This window comes from Oncorhynchus mykiss, chromosome 9 (assembly GCF_013265735.2).
Source record: "Oncorhynchus mykiss isolate Arlee chromosome 9, USDA_OmykA_1.1, whole genome shotgun sequence".
Taxonomy (NCBI): Eukaryota; Metazoa; Chordata; class Actinopteri; order Salmoniformes; family Salmonidae; genus Oncorhynchus; species Oncorhynchus mykiss.
This window is the reverse complement of record NC_048573.1, coordinates 23,663,131-23,684,521: the sequence shown is the minus strand read 5'-3', so window position 1 is coordinate 23,684,521 and position 21,391 is coordinate 23,663,131. Positions and strand designations below refer to the sequence as shown.

The 21,391-nt window shown below is 45.1% G+C and overlaps 1 protein-coding gene across 6 annotated transcripts in view; it reads left to right on the top strand.

Annotated features, from left to right (window-relative positions):
- The first annotated feature begins 350 nt into the window (after window positions 1-350).
- Window positions 351-21,391, top strand: part of dhx15 (DEAH (Asp-Glu-Ala-His) box helicase 15) — a 36,227-nt gene continuing 15,186 nt past the window's right edge. For 2 of the 6 annotated variants that reach the window (XM_021615154.2, XM_021615150.2), the window contains exons 1-6: window positions 1,500-1,945; window positions 2,739-3,042; window positions 3,794-3,987; window positions 4,285-4,444; window positions 6,508-6,726; window positions 15,553-15,720. In XM_021615154.2, the coding sequence (XP_021470829.1) occupies window positions 1,848-1,945; window positions 2,739-3,042; window positions 3,794-3,987; window positions 4,285-4,444; window positions 6,508-6,726; window positions 15,553-15,720 (1,143 nt within the window). In that variant the 5' untranslated portion in view covers window positions 1,500-1,847. The other 4 variants (XM_021615151.2, XM_036987606.1, XM_021615153.2 and 1 more) reach the window with 4 other exon arrangements.

Sequence of the window (21,391 nt, the reverse complement as noted above, 5' to 3'; positions counted from 1 at the left end):
GGCTGTGTAATTACCTGTGTCAACGGCAATGATTGTCTCCGGTGTCAGCTGATTTGTCACTACATAATCTTCTTATAGGTTGAAACATCTTGGAAGGTGTATACATTGAAAATGTTTGTCAAATGTTCTTGAAAGATTGACATGGCTTGAAAAAACTCCTTTACATCCAGAATGTGCATAATGCTGTCTTGCAATAACAAACAATTTGACAGCCCTCTTCAAGTACATATTTTTCGTATAATGTTATTTATAAAATGTTTGGCTTTGGGATGAATTCCACAACTGAGTTTCACCATCGGATTCGGTCAATGTTGGTATTGCACATGGACCCTCTTCTTTTTATGTATTAGGGGGAGGCTGAGTTTGGTGCAAGCCACAACATCCCCCAGACAGCTAACAACTGACTCCACGTCCACGGCAGCAGCTGTCCTTTACAATTCCCCGTGGCGCAAATATTTAAGTCGCAATATTTTGCTAATATAAAAACGTTATTTAATGTATCTGGCTCGACGAAACTCACGCTAAATTGCTGTTTTTCTGTCATTTACGCAGAGATATTAATGATGAGGTAAGTGCTTCCGGTCGCCATACTTGTGGTGCTTAACAATAGCAGCAGCACAGATAGAACAAGGACCGATTTCTAAATATATTTGGCAGAAGTGTGCAGAAATTGTATGGCATCTACCTACTTTTGTTCCTTATTGTGGATAGCTATTTATGTGTAAAACAAAAAATGTCGAAACGACATCGTTTGGGTTTGGGAGATTGTTATTCATCGAGTGAAAAGAGAGTCTTCTGATGGGTGTGTATAGGGAATAATAGGGAGAGGATCCTTTGTTTTCGTGTTTGATGGGCACTGCAGTGCAGGAGTTTTTTGGGGGGCTACAGCTAACGTCGCTCGCATGCTATCTAGCTAGATAAAATGTAAATGGCGAATGGACAAAACGTCCAGGGACGTGCATGCGGCGGAAAAGTATTCTAGTCTAGTTACGTTAGTTAGCTAGTCTTTTAAATAAACACGCAGTATAAGCTAACATAGCTAGGAAGCTCCTAAACCAGGCTAACGTTACAGAACAGTGCAAAATATGCATCATACATGCACGTGGGTAGCCTCCTGCGCGTGGCCATAAGGTAGGTAGGTAACTTAGGTATGTAGTTAGCTAGTTAGCATCCAGTCAGTAGTATTGCTAATGCTAACTAGACCGCTATCATGGCAAGTTAATAATGTTACCTAGTTATATTAGCTAACTATATTATTTGTGTTTTTAAACATAAGTGGCTAGCTGACATGCTTTAGTTTTGTTTTGGTTGAAACTACCCGAAAAGCCGTCTCTGTCCATTGGGTATGCCAGCAGCATACCACCCTGCATCCCACTGCTGGCTTACTTCTGAAGCTAAGCAGGGTTGGTCCCTGGATGGGAGACTAGATGCTGCTGGAAGTGGTGTTGGAGACCCAGTAGGAGGCACCCTTTCCCTGGTCTAAAAAATATCCCAATGCCCCAGGGCAGTGATTGGGGACGTTAAACGGGTGTCTTGATTATTTTTGGCCACTAAAGATCCCATGGCACTTATTGTAAGAGTAGGGGTGTTAACCCCGGTGTCCTGGCTAAATGCCAAACTTGGCCTTCATAGCATCATGGCCACCTAATCACCCCCAGTTTACAATTGGCTCATTCATCCCCCTCCTCTCCCCTGTAACTATTCCCAAGGTCATTGCTGTAAATGAGAATGTGTTCTCAGTCAACTTACCTGGTAAAATATGGGTTAAAGAAACAGCGCACTGTTAACTAGCTAAGTCACAGACTATAATAATCTATAATCATTTATATAATCCCTAGCTATATAAAATGTCTCATTTTGTATATCATCTGATGATTCAGTTGTCAGAGGACATCAACGTGGTGCTGAAACACATGGCCAACTTTGTCAGAACAAGATTCATTCAGTAAGTCCTTTGCTATAATTGGGTACTGAAATGTCAACATTCTAGGCCCATAAGAACATGACACGAGTTCTGAAGGGTCAACTGGTGTGTGTGTGTATGTATGTACCCAAGCCGACATGATGTCCTAGGAAATAGTGTAGTTGCTCATGACACAGGCTACATTGCTAAGACCAGTTTTTGCTTTTTGCCAATTCTTCAAATGGAGTCTTCAACATTGGTCTCATCAAAGAATGAAATCAATACTTTGGTTCTTGGGTGCAGACATGCATTGTAGCATAATAAAGATCTCGCCCCGCTACATTGCCACAACCCGTTTTAGCCTTTTGCCAGTTCATCAAATGGAGTCTTCAACATTGGTCTCATCAAAGAAGGAAATTCAATACTTTGGTTCTGGGGTGCAGACATGTGTTGTAGCATAATTAAAAGGAAATAAAGATATCACCCATTTGTAAAAGGAAAGTGTTCCCCTTTTGACTTGATATTTTAGCCTATTAATTTCTTTATTAATGTGACCTTTGCATGCAACACTTGATTACATCCTTCTGCAGCGTGAAAGGGAAATGCGCAGTAACCTTTTCATGTTATTTGAGGAAAAGGACATGACATAGCCGAGCCGCGGCACATTGTAGAATCTGAGCCGTCCTATTTCTGTGTTGGTTGTTGGGTTCATTCCATTTTGGAATGGTGATGGGAAAAGAGAAGGGAATGGGGCCTGGCCGATATAAAAAAATACATTTAAAAAAGAAGCTTTGTCTTGTCTGTCACACTACTCACATTCATGCCTCGACCACAGGCGAGACCGCGACAGGGACCGCGACGAGCGGTCGAAGGACAGGGACAGAGACCGGGATGCCAAGCCCTCTGGCATGGCCCTGAACCCGGCTGTTGGCAGCGCAGGCCTCTCCCACAAGCAGACGGCCATGCAGCAGCAAATCAACCCATTCACCAACCTGCCCCACACGCCGCGTTACTACGAGATCCTGAAGAAGAGGCTACAGCTGCCAGTGTGGGAGTACAAGGAGCGCTTCAACGACATCCTGGGACGCCACCAGAGTTTCGTGCTCGTCGGAGAGACGGGCTCCGGCAAGACCACGCAGGTAAGCAGGACAAGGGGTAGAGGATTTACAATCATTTATGTTGAGACGGAATGTATCTATTAAATGCTCTCCAAGCAATATATCATTGTATTCACGAACAGACAGTAACACAGCCGAGAAAAGCCAACTGATAACTCAATACTGTTTCCTATGAGATGCCTTGATGCCCTCACACACTTTCCCGTTATTTTCAAATGAATCTTGCTGCTGTGACTCATCTCCTTTCCCCCCATCTTGATTTGTTGAAATGTTAAATGCAGAGTGTGTGTTTCCCTTCCCCGTAGCAAAGAGGTTGCTTGCCACTGACGGGCACTCATCCGAGCACAAGGCTAATCCGGCAGAAGAAACAGTTTCTAACTTTAGGCTGCTCTTAGCAGGTCCCCTCGTCTTTTGAACAGTGAGCGGGGGGATCCCCACCGGGAGTGCCTATCAGCAGAAAGCTGGCAGACTGTCTAATACAAGCTATCATCTCAACTTCTCTGGAGCTCGCAGTTGATTATCAGAGAGTGGAAGTGATCGGGGATGGTGGCATGGGGTTTACAGACAGTAACTGGCCGTTTTATTCTTTGCTCTCCAAAACATCCATGCTATCATTCATTTTTTTGACTTAAAGTTATCTTCAGTGCAATTTTGTAAAGCGCTTTTGATTGGTATTGGTTTGGTTGCTGATTTGTGGAAGGTCAAGGGATTCTAAAAGTGAGTGTGGTTGAGTAACTTCTTCCTCTCGCTATCTCCCCCTCTCTCTCCTCAGATCCCCCAGTGGTGTGTGGACATGGTTAAGGGGTTGGGCGGACCTAAGAAGGCAGTGGCCTGTACCCAGCCCAGGAGGGTGGCAGCCATGAGCGTGGCCCAGAGGGTGGCCGACGAGATGGACGTCATGCTGGGCCAGGAGGTCGGTTACTCCATTCGATTCGAGGACTGCAGCTCGGCCAAGACCTTCCTCAAGTAAGTGCCAGTCTCTACTGAAGTTGAACTGCCAAAGATACTGTTTTATTTCACTGGGGTTCAGTGGGGTGCTTCGAAGGATATGTTTTCCATTGAAAAATGTATTGCTATCTGAACATTTGGCATGTTCAGATAGTACCTCCCTATTTTTTTGCTGTTAGAAAAAAAAAGATAGATTTCAAATTTTCTTTACAAGAGAGAACTGGCTAATTTGGCAGTACACAGTTAGCAGTTAAATTGTTTGACGAAAATGTCCACTTTAAAGACTTACCTGTTGTGTTTCCTCCCTCGGTGCAGGTACATGACAGACGGTATGTTGCTGCGGGAGGCCATGAACGACCCTCTGCTGGAGCGCTACGGCGTCGTCATCCTGGACGAGGCCCACGAGAGAACACTTGCCACAGACATCCTCATGGGCGTCCTCAAAGAGGTGGTCCGACAGAGGTCAGACCTCAAGGTACACGTCAAATCCTCATACCCCTGGGTGCAATGTACTGAACCTTGCAGGTAGAGATGTCCTGAACAGAGCTGACCTTATTTGTACTTGACTCTACTTGTCAGAGGAGCATGTCAGTTCTATGGTGTGTTTCTATCTAAATGTTTCCTAACTTTGTGCACCCCTTGAAAGTGATCTGATCCGTGCCAGGTGAATGCAACCCTGGCCTTGCCAAGTTTCCACTCGCCAGTCTACATTCACAGCATCTCATAGAGTCATGCCACAGAGTTTCTAAATCCAAAGGTGGGAAAAAAACGTTTTTATGGTTTAAAAAGTCAGTGAGAGAAGTGAAAAATTCTTCCTTATTTGTTCATTTTCTCGATTTCTAAAGGCACAAGCCAGTGTCTCAAGTAGCTGAACCTGTCGTTACTACAACCTTGTGAAAGTGACAAACTGACACGTTTTCATTTGAATCAAAAACAACTTTATATCGGAAGAGTGCGTTTGATTTCATGGCCGCAGTTCGACACAACCATCAGACCTATGACATGTTTCTGCGCATGAGCTTAGCTAACTAACGTCACCATGACATCGTCTACAAGTGATCAGGGATTTCTATTGGAGAAGCAGTTTCTGTTGTGTTCTTTACTGCTTCTCAAAGCCCTGTACCGTCTGATCCTCATGACTTCTCCTCAGCTCACTCTCCTAAACTCAAATCCTACCTCTGACCTAGTCCTCTATCCTTCATGAGAGCCTGCCTCTCTGTGTGCACACACCTGGTTGTGTACACACACACTCAATTATTACTCCCCCCCCCCCCCCCCCCCCCCCCCCCCCCCCCCTAAAAAGCCTCAGTGTGGCAGTCTCTCCACGGGCTGACTGCTATGTGTCTATTGAAGAAAAGACAAACGTCAGCCATTCAGCTCAGAAATGCACGGCGAGTCTCCTCTGCGGCAGCACTGAGATTGCTGCCCGGGTCAGCCCATTTAAGAGAATCAGACAGGGATGGGTGGGGTGGGAGTTCAGTTTTTATAGGCCGAATGTGCCGGACACAATTCTCATAAAACAGATGGGTAATGACTAGTTGTTGTCAGGGACGGCATCAAAGGTTACACACGTGTTCAGGGACTTTTAAATAAGGTCTAGGTTAGTGGCAATGATCGTACCGGCCCTGCTCATGTCCCTCTTCCCAGTCTCCCTCCTCTCCCAAATTTGAAGTGTAATTTGCCTTGATTAAGAGGAATTATAATGTCTTGTTATGCGTAAAGCGAAGTAGCGCATAGACCGTGGACCGAAATATTTGAGAGTGAAAATGGGAGAGCAGAGAGGCGCGCCGCCCACCATCAGAATTTTTATGTGCTTAATGGGCCCTAGGGGAGAACATGGTGTGCCCGCGAGACTTATCCGGGCAGTGAGCGTTGTGATCCTCATGGGTCAGGGGCTCTGTCCTCCTGTGATATGTCCACCATTTTGTTTCCTCTCACTTGGCCAGGGTCCAATCTACACTCTCTTTCTGGCTCACGCCCGCTTCCTATTCTCCTGCATAGAGGGTATCTATTATGTTTCCTATTTCTTTTTTCTTAGCGCATTTTGCCTTGTCATTATGGGGTATTTGTGTGTAGATTGATGATCATTATTGTTTATTTAGTCCAGGGGTCTGAATACTTTCCCAATGTATTGTATGTTCTACGTCCTAGGCCTTATCCATTTCATCAGTCACATGTGTTACTATCACTCTTAACTACCCTGAGGTGAGACTACACCAGACCCTACCATTCGTCAACTTCTAAATACTCCTACCTTAACCTTTATCTACCTACGCTATACTATCGCCGCTGTCCCCTGGTTATATGTAAGCTCCTCTCTTCACAGTATTGCTCCTGCTAAAAGCTGCTGTTTCGGGTTGCCCTTAGACACTGATCTAAGATAACACTAATCAGAATCTGAACCATTAGGCCAAACTATAATCTAGAACTCTGATCAGTGTCTAGGGGCAACGAAATCCTATAGCATCATATAACCCCATCGGCAGCCATTTTCTCTTCCCATTCCACCTCTCAACACCCTGTCCTTTGTCTCATCAGGTCATCGTCATGAGCGCCACGCTGGATGCCGGCAAGTTCCAGGTGTACTTTGACAGCTGTCCGCTGCTGACCATCCCTGGACGCACGCACCCGGTAGAGATCTTCTACACGCCGGAACCTGAGAGGGACTACCTGGAGGCAGCCATCCGCACCGTTATCCAGATCCACATGTGTGAAGAGGAGGAGGGCGACTGTCTGCTCTTCCTCACTGGACAAGAGGTAGGTCCTTTTCTGCCACCATTCCAGCTTTTCGCATGCGCACAACTGAGATGATCAATGCTTAGATCAAGAGAGGTATTGAATGCATGTGGCCTTTCCTGTTTGGAACATTACCCTGGTAAGAGGGAAAAAAAGACAATGTCCCAGATTTTGCCTGCCCCATGAATCCTTGAAATTTCACTCCTAAAAATGTTGTATACTAATGTGTAATGGAGGGCGAGGTTTATGCCCATAATGATGAATTTGGTCACAGCTGGGCGGGTGCACGCCTGCCTGCCTTCCCCCAGAAACATCTGTCTGCCTCCCAGTTCACGAGTGGGAGAGGCAGCCTGTCTCAGGGCTCAGCAGTGCCACACTATTCTCACCATTCTCTCCCTACGTAATGTAACAGTTCGTGTAGCTTATGGTTGTGACATGGGAACTAATTAAGTGAGGTTTGTATGATTGCAACCCTAGACTGAGTTTAAAGGGATACTTGGACATATTGGCAAGGAAACCCTTTATCTACTTCCTCAGAGTCAGATTAACTTGTGGATACCAATTGTATGTCTGGGCTCCCAAGTGGTGCAGCGGTCAAAGGCATTGCATCTCCGTGCAAGAGGCGTCACTACAGTCCCTGGTTCGAATCCAGGGTGAATCATATCCGGCCGTGATTGGGAGTCCCATAGGGAGGCGCCCAATTGGCCCAGCGTCGTCCGGGTTTGGCCGGGGGAAAGGCACTCATTGTAAATAATAATTTGTTCTAAACTGACTTGCCTAGTTAAATGAAAAAAGATGTCTCTGTGTCCAGTTTAAACGACGTTAGAGGTAGTTTTGCGAGCCAAGGCTAACTAGCAATAGCACAATGACTGGAAGTCTATGGGAACAGTTAGTTAGAAATTGCGCTAACGCTACTGAGCAACTTTCTTCAAACTGCATGCAGAGAAATAGAAATGGTATGCACAAGTTTATCTGACTCTGGGGAAGTAGGCTAGATAAATCTTAAGTATCCTTCGTGACCGAGCGTGAATGTTAATGTGCCTGGAGTTTCTCATTTTGAATGTATGGATTCCCTTAAGTTAGCGCCACGTCATCATCCAGCGTAGCCATCTTTAAAAAATAAATCATATCTGCCGAGGGCTCACCCAGTCAGATAATATGGCAGCCTATTCATTAACGGCAGTCATTTGTCATTCATCGGCGGGACGGCACTACCGCGCATCTACATCCGTTTTTATTTGCAGATGCCGGATCGATGCCTGGTTCGTTATGGTAGGGATGAAGTCACAGAGGAGCATTGTATTTCAAGTGGTATCCTTCAAGGGGCTGGTAGATTAGATTAGTGGTGTTCCAGCCACTCAGACAGCCAGGGAACAGCATTGGCCTCCCCTCGTTGAATGTGCAGAGGAGAAGAGAATATTTGCGGGAAATGCGTTAAACATTGATACGTCTCTTGCTGAGTATCCACCCCCATTGCCACCTCCCCTAGCTCAATAACGCTGAACGCGTCAGGGTGTCAAGCTGCCGAGGCAAAGCAAGCAGTGCAGTCAGCGAGCACTCCCATGGTGAGTTCATTAACACTTTCCTAATTGGGTTAAAGAAGTCGATGTGAGGTAGCTCTGGAGGAGATGGGCGTTAAAATAGTGCCTCCCCGGAGCGCATCTCAACCTCTCGTCATCCCGCAACTTTGATGTTGACTAATGATCGGGTACGCAGATCTGCAACGTAGTTCTGTCTTTGAGGTAAAGCTGTTTTCATTTATGACAAATGAAAAGCGAAGGGGGCGGGTTCCTTTCCCTCCCAAGTATTTGGGGGAGATTGTCTGTTTTTTAATGGTTCGCGGCAGGGACAAACTCAAACTCCCCAAAAAAGAGAGGCAAAACTTATCACAGCTGCCTCGCCCTGATAAGTCCCACCATTTAAGCTGCCCCCTCAGCGGTTCACTTCAAAACGTAAAGATTCGCCCGGGCCTCTGCTAATTAAGTGGACCGAGGCGAGTGCCTAATTGAGTCTGGTTAGGTGCCTGGTGCTCCACCGCATCGCTCCTGGGGTCGCGTGGGCCGGCTGGTGTGCAGGTTCTCACAGTTGGCTGGCCGCCCCGCTGTGCACGCGCTCCATTTCTCTTCGGGCACTGGCACACCAGCTCAATCCCGGCGCCTTGGCAACGGCGTCCACTTTTCATGACAGCTGCTGCATCCAGAGGGTTGATGGTCTATTAATACCCAGGCTAATTTTACCAATCTATTCATTACTCTTTTCCACTCTAACTTGTCAACGTGTTGATTACATGGCCATCGGTGGGATGGATTTGACTTGTGTAGTGAGTGAACACAGCAGGGAAAAATTGGGCTAGGAATGCATTACTGTCTGCAAACAAAGTCCACAAATACAAAGAGAGATCCTAGCTGAGGCTCCCTATGTTTTTGTGTTTTACTCAATCGGGACAAAACCTTGCCAGTTCTTACCCTGAGTAAAGTAAATGCCACGTAAAGAGTAAACGCTCCAGGTCAAAGGAGAGCATCTGTTCTACTGGGTATCTCTAGGTTGCAGTCAGTGTCACATTGTGGCTTTGGTATGACTATAAAATATGGTTCCCATAATTTCAGAATACATCAAGCCCCTATACCCCTTCCTGCCCCAGCCCCCGTCTCCTTCGCACTCCAATAAAACATTTATTTTAATCTGTAAGTGCTAATTGTCACGTGACCCCGAAACAAACTATAGAAGGAGCTGCACAGTTCCCTAGGGCCTGAAGGTGGAGCAACAGCACAGGCTGTGACCGTTTACATGTTGGTGTTCTTGTTTAAAAGGAAGATAGCAGAATTAGGTTTCTTTTAAACATTCTGATTGGTTTCATCCTTCCAACTAAAAGTCCCAATACGACATATCAATTTTAAGCGTTTCGGAAAAGTGATGTCAAGAGGAGAACACACAACAGGAGTGAAGCCACTGTCCACATAAGACGGTAAAGACCCACATCAGAGAGTCGTCATTGTTTTTGAAAAAATTATTTTTGGCACTCTGAATAAAGCCAACTTATCATCTGACCATATCCTGTGATTTCTTTATTCTATATCAGATAAAAATGTTTTTTTTTAAATCACTTTTACAGCACACAGGCTTTTAGCATTGCCCCTTTTACAGCCCTATTACCTACCCACTAACAGCTTTGAAACATCGAAGTATTCAGATCCTTTCACTTTTTCCACATTTTGTTGCGTTACAGCCGTGTTCTAAAATGAATTAAGTAAAACATTATCCTCATCAATCTGCACACCCCATGCTGACAAAGCAAAAACAGGTTTTTAGAAACAGGTTTTTAGAAATGTTTGCAAATGTATAAAAAACCTTTGCTATGAGACTCGAAATTGAGCTCCGGTGCATCCAGTTTCCATTGATGATTCTTGAGATGTTTCTACAACTTGGAGTCCACCTGTGGTAAATTCAATTGATTGGACATGATTTGGAAAGGCACATACCTGTCTATAAAAGGTCCCACAGTTGACTGTGCATGTCAGAGCAAAAACCAAACCATGAGGTTGAAGGAATTGTCCGTAGAGCTCCGAGACAGGATTGTGTCGCGGCCCAGATCTGGGGAAGGCTACCAATTTTTTTTTTTCTGCATTGAAGGTCCCCATGAACACAGTGGCCTCCATCATTCTTAAATGGAAGAAGTTTGGAACCACCAAGACTCTTTGGAACCACCAAACTGGGCAATCGGGGGAGAAGGGCTTTGGTCAGGGAGGTGACCAGGAACCCAATGGTCACTCTGACAGAGTTTCTGTGGAGAACCTTCCAGAAGGACAACCATCTTTGAAACACTCCACCAATCAGGCCTTTATTGTAGAGTGGCCAGATGGAAGCCACTCCTCAGTAAAAGGCACATGACAGCCCACTTGGAGTTTGCCAAAAGGCAGCTAAAGGACTCTCAGACCATGACTAACCAGATTCTCTAGTCTGGTGAAATATTGAACTCTTTGGCCTGAATGCCAAGCGTCACGTCTGGAGGAAACCTGTCACCGTCCCTACGGTGAAGCATGGTGGTGGCAGCACCATGCTGTGGGGGATGTTTTTCAGCTGCAGTGACTGGGAGACTAATCAGGAATGAGGGAAAGGTGAACGGAGCAAAGTACAGAGAGATCCTTGATGAAAACCTGCTCCAGATCGCTCAGGACCTCAGACTGGGGCCAAGGTTCACCTTCCAACAGGACAACAACCCTAAGCACACAGCCAAGACAACAAAGCAGTGGCTTTGGGACAAGTCTCAATGTCCTTGAGGGGCCCAGCCAGAGCCTGGACTTGAACCCGATCAAACATCTTTGGAGAGACCTAAAAATAGCTTTGCAAGCGAAGCTCCCCATCCAACCTGACAGAGCTTGAGAGAATCTGGAGAGAAGAATGGGAGAAACTCCCCGAATACAGGTGTGCCAAGCTTGTAGCGTCATACCCAAGAAGACTCAAGGCTGTAATCGCTGCCAAAGGTGCTTCAACAAAGTACTGAGTAAAGGGTCTGAATACCTATGTAAATGTGCAATTTTACCAGATTTTTGCTGCTTTGTCATTATGGGGTATTGTTTGTAGATTTGATAAGGGGGGAAAACAATTCATTCCATTTTAGAATAACTTTTGTAACTTAACAAAATGTAGAATAGGTCAAGGTGTCTGAATACTTTACGAATGCACTGTATTAGCAGTACAACACATCAGCATTTATTGTACTGTTACACAAAGTCAAAATGAACCTTTACCATCATAGACATTGAACATCTATAACCAAACTGTTGTTGGGTGATGGTAGCTATAGCTAGCCACATGCTAACCTGAGTACTAACGTTACTAGCAGTAGTAACAGTAAATCCAGGTGTAATGGCTAACACAAACATCAGCCACCATGATATCCTGCAAGTTACAGTTGAAGTCAGAAGTTTACATACACCGTAGCCAAATACATTCTAACTCAGTGTTTCACAATTCCTGACATTTAATCCTAGTAAAAATTCCCTGTCTTAGGTCAGTTAGGATCACCACTTTATTTTAAGAATGTGAAATGTCAGAATAATAGTAGAGAGACGGATTTATTTAAGCTTTTATTACTTTCATCACATTCCCAGTCGGTCAGAAGTTTACATAGACTCAATTAGTATTTGGTAGCATTGCCTTTAAATTGTTTAACTTGGGTCAAATGTTTTGGGTAGCCTTCCACAAGATTCCCACAATAAGTTGGGTGAATTTGGGCCCATTCCTCCTGACAGAACTGGTGTAACGGAGTCAGGTTTGTCGGCCTCCTTGCTCGCACACACCTTTTCAGTTCTGCCCACAAATGTTCTATAGGAATGAGGTCAGGGCTTTGTGGTGGCCACTCCAATACCTTGACTTTGTTGTCCTTACGCCATTTTGCCACAACTTTGGAAGTATGCTTGGGGTCATTGTCCATTTGGAAGAACCATTTGCCACCAAGCTTTAACTTCCTGACTGATGTTGATGATGTTGCTTCAATATATCCACATCATTTCCTGCCTCATGATGCCATCTATTTTGTGAAGTGCACAAAATAGTTAGTTTCTTTTTTAAATAATCTACTAGCAACATAACATGACAAAACTCTTTGGGCACTTTAGTACCTACTTTCCCCGATTCGCCTCTATCGCCGAAGCCACCAGCAGGCTGTTCCTCTCTTGACGTCAAAGCCGCAATGTGTTGTTGGTATGAGGTTTTAATGCATTAAATTCAAATTGTGAAAATAGAAGTGTATTCATTATTTTGCAAACTTTTGCATGAAGGCTGTTTAGCTGTTGTTAGATTTGTGGAATATATATATATGGAATATATATACAGTGGGGCAAAAAAGTATTTAGTCAGCCACCAATTGTGCAAGTTCTCCCACTTAAAAAGATGAGAGGCCTGTAATTTTCATCATAGGTACACTTCAACTATGACAGACAAAATGAGGGAAAAAAATCCAGAAAATCACATATTGTAGGATTTTTAATAAATTTATTTGCAAATTATGGTGGAAAATAAGTATTTGGTCAATAACAAAAGTTTATCTCAGTACTTTGTTATATACCCTTTGTTGGAATGACGGAGGTCAAACGTTTTCTGTAAGTCTTCACAAGGTTTTCACACACTGTTGCTGGTATTTTGGCCCATTCCCCCATGCAGATCTCTAGAGCAGTGATGTTTTGGGGCTGTTGCTGGGCAACACGGACTTTCAACTCCCTCCAACGATTTTCTATGGGGTTGAGATCTGGAGACTGGCTAGGCCACTCCAGGACCTTGAAATGCTTCTTACGAAGCCACTCCTTCGTTGCCCGGGCGGTGTGTTTGGGATCATTGTCATGCTGAAAGACCCAGCCACGTTTCATCTTCAATTCCCTTCCTGATGGAAGGAGGTTTTCACTCAAAATCTCACGATACATGGCCCCATTCATTCTTTCCTTTACACGGATCAGTCGTCCTGGTCCCTTTGCAGAAAAACAGCCCCAAAGCATGATGTTTCCACCCCCATGCTTCACAGTAGGTATGGTGTTCTTTGGATGCAACTCAGCATTCTTTGTCCTCCAAACACGACGAGTTGAGTTTTTACCAAAAAGTTATATTTTCGTTTCATCTGACCATATGACATTCTCCCAATCTGCTTCTGGATCATCCAAATGCTCTCTAGCACGGGCCTGGACATGTACTGGCTTAAGCAGGGGGACACGTCTGGCACTGCAGGATTTGAGTCCCTGGCGTCGTAGTTTTTTATTTATTTTATTTTACCTTTATTTAACCAGGTAGGCAAGTTGAGAACAAGTTCTCATTTACAATTGCGACCTGGCCAAGATAAAGCAAAGCAGTTCGACAGATACAACGACACAGAGTTACACATGGAGTAAAACAAACATACAGTCAATAATACAGTATAAACAAGTCTATATACAATGTGAGCAAATGAGGTGAGAAGGGAGGTAAAGGCAAAAAAGGCCATGGTGGCAAAGTAAATACAATATAGCAAGTAAAACACTGGAATGGTAGTTTTGCAATGGAAGAATGTGCAAAGTAGAAATAAAAATAATGGGGTGCAAAGGAGCAAAATAAATAAATTAAATACAGTTGGGAAAGAGGTAGTTGTTTGGGCTAAATTATAGGTGGGCTATGTACAGGTGCAGTAATCTGTGAGCTGCTCTGACAGTTGGTGCTTAAAGCTAGTGAGGGAGATAAGTGTTTCCAGTTTCAGAGATTTTTGTAGTTCGTTCCAGTCATTGGCAGCAGAGAACTGGAAGGAGAGGCGGCCAAAGAAAGAATTGGTTTTGGGGGTGACTAGAGAGATATAGTAGTGTGTTACTGATGGTAGGCTTTGTTACTTTGGTCCCAGCTCTCTGCAGGTCATTCACCAGGTCACCCCGTGTGGTTCTGGGATTTTTGCTCACCATTCTTGTGATCATTTTGACCCCACGGGTTGAGATCTTGCGTGGAGCCCCAGATCGAGGGAGATTATCAGTGGTCTTGTATGTCTTCCATTTCCTAATAATTGCTCCCACAGTTGATTTCTTCAAACCAAGCTGTTTACCTATTGCAGATTCAGTCTTCCCAGCCTGGTGCAGGTCTACAATTTTGTTTCTGGTGTCCTTTGACAGCTCTTTGGTCTTAGCCATAGTGGAGTTTGGAGTGTGACTGTTTGAGGTTGTGGACAGGTGTCTTTAATACTGAAAACAAGTTCAAACAGGTGCCATTAATACAGGTAACGAGTGGAGTACAGAGGAGCCTCTTAAAGAAGAAGTTACAGGTCTGTGAGAGCCAGAAATCTTGCTTGTTTGTAGGTGACAAAATACTTATTTTCCACCATAATTTGCAAATAAATTCATTCAAAATCCTACAATGTGATTTTCTGGATTTTTTCTCTCTCATTTTGTCTGTCATAGTTGAAGTGTACCTATGAAAATTACAGGCCTCTCATCTTTTTAAGTAGGAGAACTTGCACAATTCCTGGCTGACTAAATACTTTTTTGCCCCACTGTATATATATATCTGGTGCAACCTTTCCTATAAGTATGAACATGAAAATGCAGTGGCTATCGCTTCAGTACGTTTTCTGGTCTTTTCATAGCTAACATTGTCCAATGTCTGGAGATAGGGGGAAAAAACAAGTGTGGTGTTTAAGTGTAGATATTCCAGGAATCATAGACACCTATCAGGCTATATAGTATTATGTAGGCTGTATATAAGCTTGTCACTTAGGGTTCTCGTGGGCATGGTCGATTGCAAAGTAATAGTCTTAATTATTCATGGGCCGTTTACCGATTTGATATGTTGCATTTGCTAACGTCACATTATGGCAGTCCGTACCATGTTGGTTTATTATATTCAGGCTGCCTAGTTCAGTCGGAGTCATAGCCTTTTGTCGTCTGTCATGTTTTCTTATTCCCCTGGTTGTTAAGTTTCTCTGTCTGGGAGCCCACTGGCTCTATAATGTTCAGCTCCACTAAACTGATCTGCCATGATTTGCCGCTGGTTATGCATCAGTGCAGCATTCTCATTTCACATTTCTCCTACAATATTGCGGTAAGGAATAATGAACCGTGTGTGTCTGTGTTCTCCTGATTGCTGCATTTGACAACACAGCCATGGGGAGCTCAACCAAGCACACGGCAGTCCAGGTTTAATTTCCTCAGTCAGATGGAGAGATGGGCAGAACAAATGTTCTTCTTCTAACCCCTCCTCTCCCCTTCAGACCTTTTTCTCCCCATTGTCTCTCAAGGTGCTATTCAAACCAAGCCCCAGGTTACTGTGTGCCCAAATGCTTGCTCCTCGTCAGCCACCCTTCACCTGCCTGCCCATTTTTACTTTTTCCGCTTCATCTTTCAGGAAATCGACGAGGCCTGCAAGCGCATCAAGAGGGACATCGACGACCTGGGACACGACGCGGGGGACATCAAAATCATCCCGTTGTACTCGACGCTGCCGCCCCAGCAGCAGCAAAGGATCTTTGAGCCGCCACCACCCCGCAAGCCCAACGGAGCCATCGGGAGGAAGGTAAACGCCACTCGATTCACTCCTCAGCAGCACAGGGCATCCCAGCAACTCAATATCTCCCTTCCAGAGAGGGAGGGAGTGAAAGTGGGAGAAAGTGAGAGGGCTAAAGGAAGCGAGAAATGGAGAGTGGCAGAGAGATGGGGAAGTAGGTGGGTGGATATGGAGAGGGAGGAGTGGGAGGGGGGGTTAGAAAAACTGTTTTCCCGCTTCAGCTTTGGTGCAGGACTGACTCACACAACATATGCTGCTTTTGTCAGCATATGATTCCCTGCTCTAAAATATAACTGGGGTATTACTCACTCCCTCCATGCCTGAGGAAAGCACTGAAGCCACAGTCTTTTAATCTCTTGCACTCCTCTATTGGTTTTGCACAGCCTCTCTCTCAGAGAACAGAGGCCACAATCATCTGGTCTTCTCAGTGCCAGGGAAAGGCAGCATGCATTACTGGAACTTTGCTCATCTACAAAAGAATGTGTGAACATTCCCCTCTTCTTGTTCCCTTGTCCTGAACTGGTCCCACAGAGCAATGTACGGCCCTTCGACTTCATGTTCCATTATTAATACGGGCCGCAAACCTGTCCAGCGTTTTGTTTATGGCTCTGCGTTCAAACGAGCGCACTATAATCACAGCAGTGGAACCACCTGGACGGCCACGCTGTTGGCAAGGAATCTGATGGAATATCAAAACCCTGTCACACCGCCAGTAATTTGCGAACATTTGCCCCAACATCTGACTGGGATTTGATGAATGGCTCATTGTGTGCTGCCTACCCAATTGAGGCTGATTTGGCTGTCATTGGAGCCCCGAAAGATTATTGATGACTTATTTGGAATAATGAAGTCCCCGCCTGATCATTTTTATATATACAGTGCATTTGGAAAGTATTCAGACCCCTTGACTTTTTCCACATTTTGTTACATTAAAGCCTTGTTCTAAAATTGGTTTAATTGGGTTTTTTTCTCCTCTCATCAATCTACACACAATACCCCATATTTATTTAGCAAATGTATTAAAAATAAAAAACTGATATCACATTTACATTAGTATTCAGACCCTTTACTCAGTACTTTGTTGAAGCACCTTTGGCAGCGATTACAGCCTGGAGTCTTCTTGGGTATGACCCTTTAACCAAGGGACCCTTCATCCAACCTGTAATTGGGGAGTTTCTCCCATTCCTCTCTGCAAATCCTCTCAAACTCTGTCAGGTTGGATGGGGAGCATTGCTGCACGGCTATTTTCAGGTTTCTCCAGAGATGTTTGATCGTGTTCAAGTCCGGGCTCTGCCTGGACCACACAAGGACATTCAGAGACTTGTCCTAAAGCCACTCCTTCGTTGTCTTGGCTGTGTGCTTATGGTCGTTGTCCTGTTGAACCTTGGCCCCAGTCTGAGGTCCTGAGCGCTCTGGAGCAGGTTTTCATCAAGGATCTCTCTGTTCTTTGCTACGTTCATCTTTCCCTCAATCCTGACTAGTCTCCCGGTCCCTGCCACTGAAAAACATCCCCACAGCACCATGCTTCACTGTAGGTATGGTGCCAGGTTTCCTCAAGACGTGACGCTTGGCATTCAGGCCAAAGAGTTAAATCTTGGTTTCATCAGACCAGAGAAACTTGTTTCTCATCGTTTGAGGGTCTTTAGTAGGCTGTCATGTGCCTTTTACTGAGGAGTGGCTTCCATCTCGCCACTCTACCATAAAGGCCTGATTGGTGGAGTGCTGCAGAGATGGTTGTCCTTCTGGAAGGTTCTCCCATCTCCACAGAGGAACTCGATAGCTCTGTCAGAGTGACTATTGGGTTCACTTCCCTGACCAAGGCCCTTCTCTCCCGATTGCTCGGTTTGGCCGTGCGGCCAGCTCTAGGAAGAGTCTTGGTGGTTCCAAACTTCTTCCATTTAAGAATGATGGAACCCACTGTGTTCTTGGGGATCTTCAATGCTACAGACATTTTTTGGTAGCCTTCCCCAGATCTGTGCCTCGACACAATCCTGTCTCGGAGCTCTTCGAACAATTCCTTCAACCTCATGGCTTGGTTTTTGCTCTGAAATGCACAGTAAACTGTGGGACCTTATATAGACAGGTGTGCCTTTCCAAGTCATGTCCAATCTATTGAATTTAACACAGGTGGACTCCAATCAAGTTGTAAAAACATCACAAGGATGATCAATGGAAACAGGAAGCACCTGAGCTCAATTTCTAGTCTCAAAGCAAAGGGTCTGAATACTTATGTACATAAGGTATTTTTGTGTTTTGTTTTTAATACATTTGCAAACATTTCTAAACACCTGTTTTCACTTTGTCGTTATGGGGTGGTGTGTGTAGATTTCTGAGGGGAAAAAAACATATATTTAATCAGTTTTAGAATAAGGCTGTAACGTAACAAGATGTGAAAAAGGTTGAGGGGTCTGAGTACTTTCCGAAGGCAAGTCTAGGAAGGCTGCTGTCATCACGTTCCTTTCTACCGCTGCGGTTTGACCCACAGCATTTTGACAGGCCCCTCTTTTCCTGCTGTTCAAGACGAGTCGGATGAAATGCTTGCTCCGGCCTTCCTCGCTCACCCTCCCGGTGTGACATTATTTTATCTCTCTCCTCCACGTGTGTGTGTTTTGTGTAAAGGAGGCTCAACAGTTTGGCCTAAGCCAGGGCCTGGGATCTTTCCAAAGTTCAAACATCATCCCTGTGTTTGCTTGCGCTGTTCAAAGGGATGTTGACATGAAAGAAGGACACAGGCAGCACAGGGAGTGGTTTGGATGCCTGGTCCCAGGAGACGCCACCTCCACATCTTAGTAGATTGGGACGGGGTGTTTTGGATGGTTGGGAGAATTGGTAAGTGGCTGTAAATTTGCATTCAACAATTCTTTGAACAAAGAACCTCTTCCCAATATGCACTCTCAGCAGTGCCAGACTCCTCCCTGGTGTTTACAGACCGTCTCAACAGCGTGCTACCTTTCAGGTAGTTTTTTCTTCATGTTGTCCCCCATTCCTGGCCTGAAGGGACTGTCACATGGAGGTGAGCTGTTGTCGGTGTCTGAACTTACATTGCAAAAGGGAGAGTGAGGCTAGAATGACCGTGTAGGTCGCAATGATCATTGAACACCATATGACTTGCTTTCACTCAATGTCCAGGTTGATGAATATCATCAATTCTGGTCTCTCACTAAGCTTAATTGGTCAAGGGTCTTGAATGTAGCAGTGGCAGCCAATGGCATTTGTCTTGAATGGACAAAAGCATGCACAGAGTGAGTTTGGCCTTCTGTTGTCAGTCTGACGCCGTCAGTGGCTGAGCCTTAGCTGAGGTGAGATGTCACCCAAGCAAGTCCAAGGAGAGGCAATGAAAGAATTAAGGCTCCCGGCCTCTGCTGTCCCGCATGCTAATGGCTGCATTAAGCACTCCCTCCATTAACATAACTTGCTTGCCCGTCATGTCTCCCCAGAAAAGCCACTGATCTCCCATTTTAGAACATTTTAATGATTTAGTGTTGGAGCTTCAATTCACTGTGATTACTAGCAAAGACTTTAATCCCCCCTCTCCCTTTCAAAGTATCATCATTATGCGCTTTTGACAAATGGGCTCTTGTTTAGCGTTAGGTTTGTTTTCTATCATCCTCACGTGTGTGGATATCCCTTCAATAGTCAGCGACGCACGCCCGCTGGGATCCATTCCAGTAAGTCACTGATGTGGCAGGGCCCAAATTGTTCGAGGCGCCCTCCATTTTTACCAATCAAGGGAAGGTTTTATTTTTCAACAGGCGGTTCCTCCCAGAGGGTTGGAGTGAAAGATGGCCCCTGTTAGCCACAGTGCTCACCCCCTGCAGGTTAATAACCCAGAAATAATGCGCAGAGATGATGCTCTAATGATATTACTGATGAAAAGTCTGGAACGCTCAATACAGCTGACAGACAGACAGGAAGGAGCCGCACTGTGCTTCTCTGTGTAACAGGCCCCAGCCTCCAGACGCATTCTGAATCAATGCAGTCAATGAGAGGCCCTCCTATATGGTTATGAAATGTGAGGAGACAGGCTAGCTACTGTGGCAGCTGCTAAAGCACTGACTTACTCTTCCCTGACGTACAGGTCATTGGCCTAAACTGGTGGGAGTCATCCCATTGAACCTTTCACAGCTCCCTTTGAACAGGACACGAAGTGCTCCTTGCCACCCGTTCCTTTTGGGGAAATGTTGGCCGACATTGTTGTTTCCCAGAGATGATGGCCCAACCTGCCGGTCCATGCTAGGCTAGCCAACTTTGTTCAAGATTGCTTATCAGCTGGGTCATTGACTCAAAGAAGACGCAATTTCTCCACACCTACGGGTCACTGAATATGGCTAGGTGTTCTTAATGTCTTGAACTCTTTGCCAAGCAATTGGCTTTGGTTTAATTACAGCTTTGCTCTAGTTGTCAGCATGTAATTTTGTTTCAAAAGGTGGTTGATTCCTCTTAGTTCAAAGAGATCCCCTCAGACGTATTGTGAAGTGATACCTGCCACCGTTGATTCTTGCAATGCACCTCTAGTGTTCAATCCGATCAAGATGTACATCCCTCCCGAGGGGGAGGTGTAAACTAATCGAAGTGACCGTTGGCTAGGCCAGGCTGCCTTCTGACAGGTTTAAAATGGGTCGTCTTTGGCTGCTGCCTCTCTCCTCAGCATGAATAGAAAGCAGAATGCTTCTACTTCTAACGGCAGAATTACACAAGGCCAAGGGCTGGGCCCCCAAAAAATGTCCAAGACATTAATAACTAAACAGTCAGGCATTCTCTGGCTGGAGAGAAATCCTCGCTTAAAAGGTAGGATTTTGAAAAGCCTTTAAGGCTCACAGCTTTAGACAGCCAAACGAAACGGAGCTACGCAGGATGGGCGGCAAGTGCTCAGAATCTGTTTTGGACCCATATCGATGGATGATAATTCACAGAAGTATTTTTGTACCGGCAAATGTTTGATCAAGAGATGTGAAAGCATTAACGAAATGCATTCATATACAAGCCACATGTACACTAACAAATTAAGTACATGATTGGCAGATTTGTTAGAGGAAAGTGATGTTGTCTTTTTCCTTGGGAGAATGTTTCTCACGCCTGTCATTCGTTGTAAGGAAGTGTCTGTTCAATGCTTTTGGAGATTTAATGTAAATGGGCAACTTTCATTATTAGCATCTTTCCTGTGCTTGTAGTTGAACTGGTGTTACTTTTCTATATGAAAGAAGTGGCAGTGCACAGAATATGCAATGAAGCAATTTTATTACCACCCCCCTACATTATGCTGAGACATTGGAGTGGGAGTGGAAGTTCCCAGTACAGCAGGTTTCTGCCTGTCTGACTCCAGTCTCCAGTGCCATGGTGCACAACATAGTTCGAAGGGTTCTGGGGCCAATCAGGCTCTATCGTTACATAACGGGAACACCCCCCCAGCGGCGGTCAAGGCTCGCGTGAGAGCAGCTGCAGATCTGCCTTCCTCCCCTCCTCTCCTGTTTGTGTAAACGCCGACAGAGAGAGACCCATAGGGTGATGTGACTCATTTGATTTCGGTGCTCCGATTCAGCTGTCATTGCTCATAGACAGCCTTGCTATAGGGGATAATTGTAATAGAAAAAGATCTGGGACTGGGAAACGTGCAACTCCACAGCAGCTTCCCCGTTTGCGTTGATACCGCAACCCAAACGGCTTTTCATTTGTTATTTCT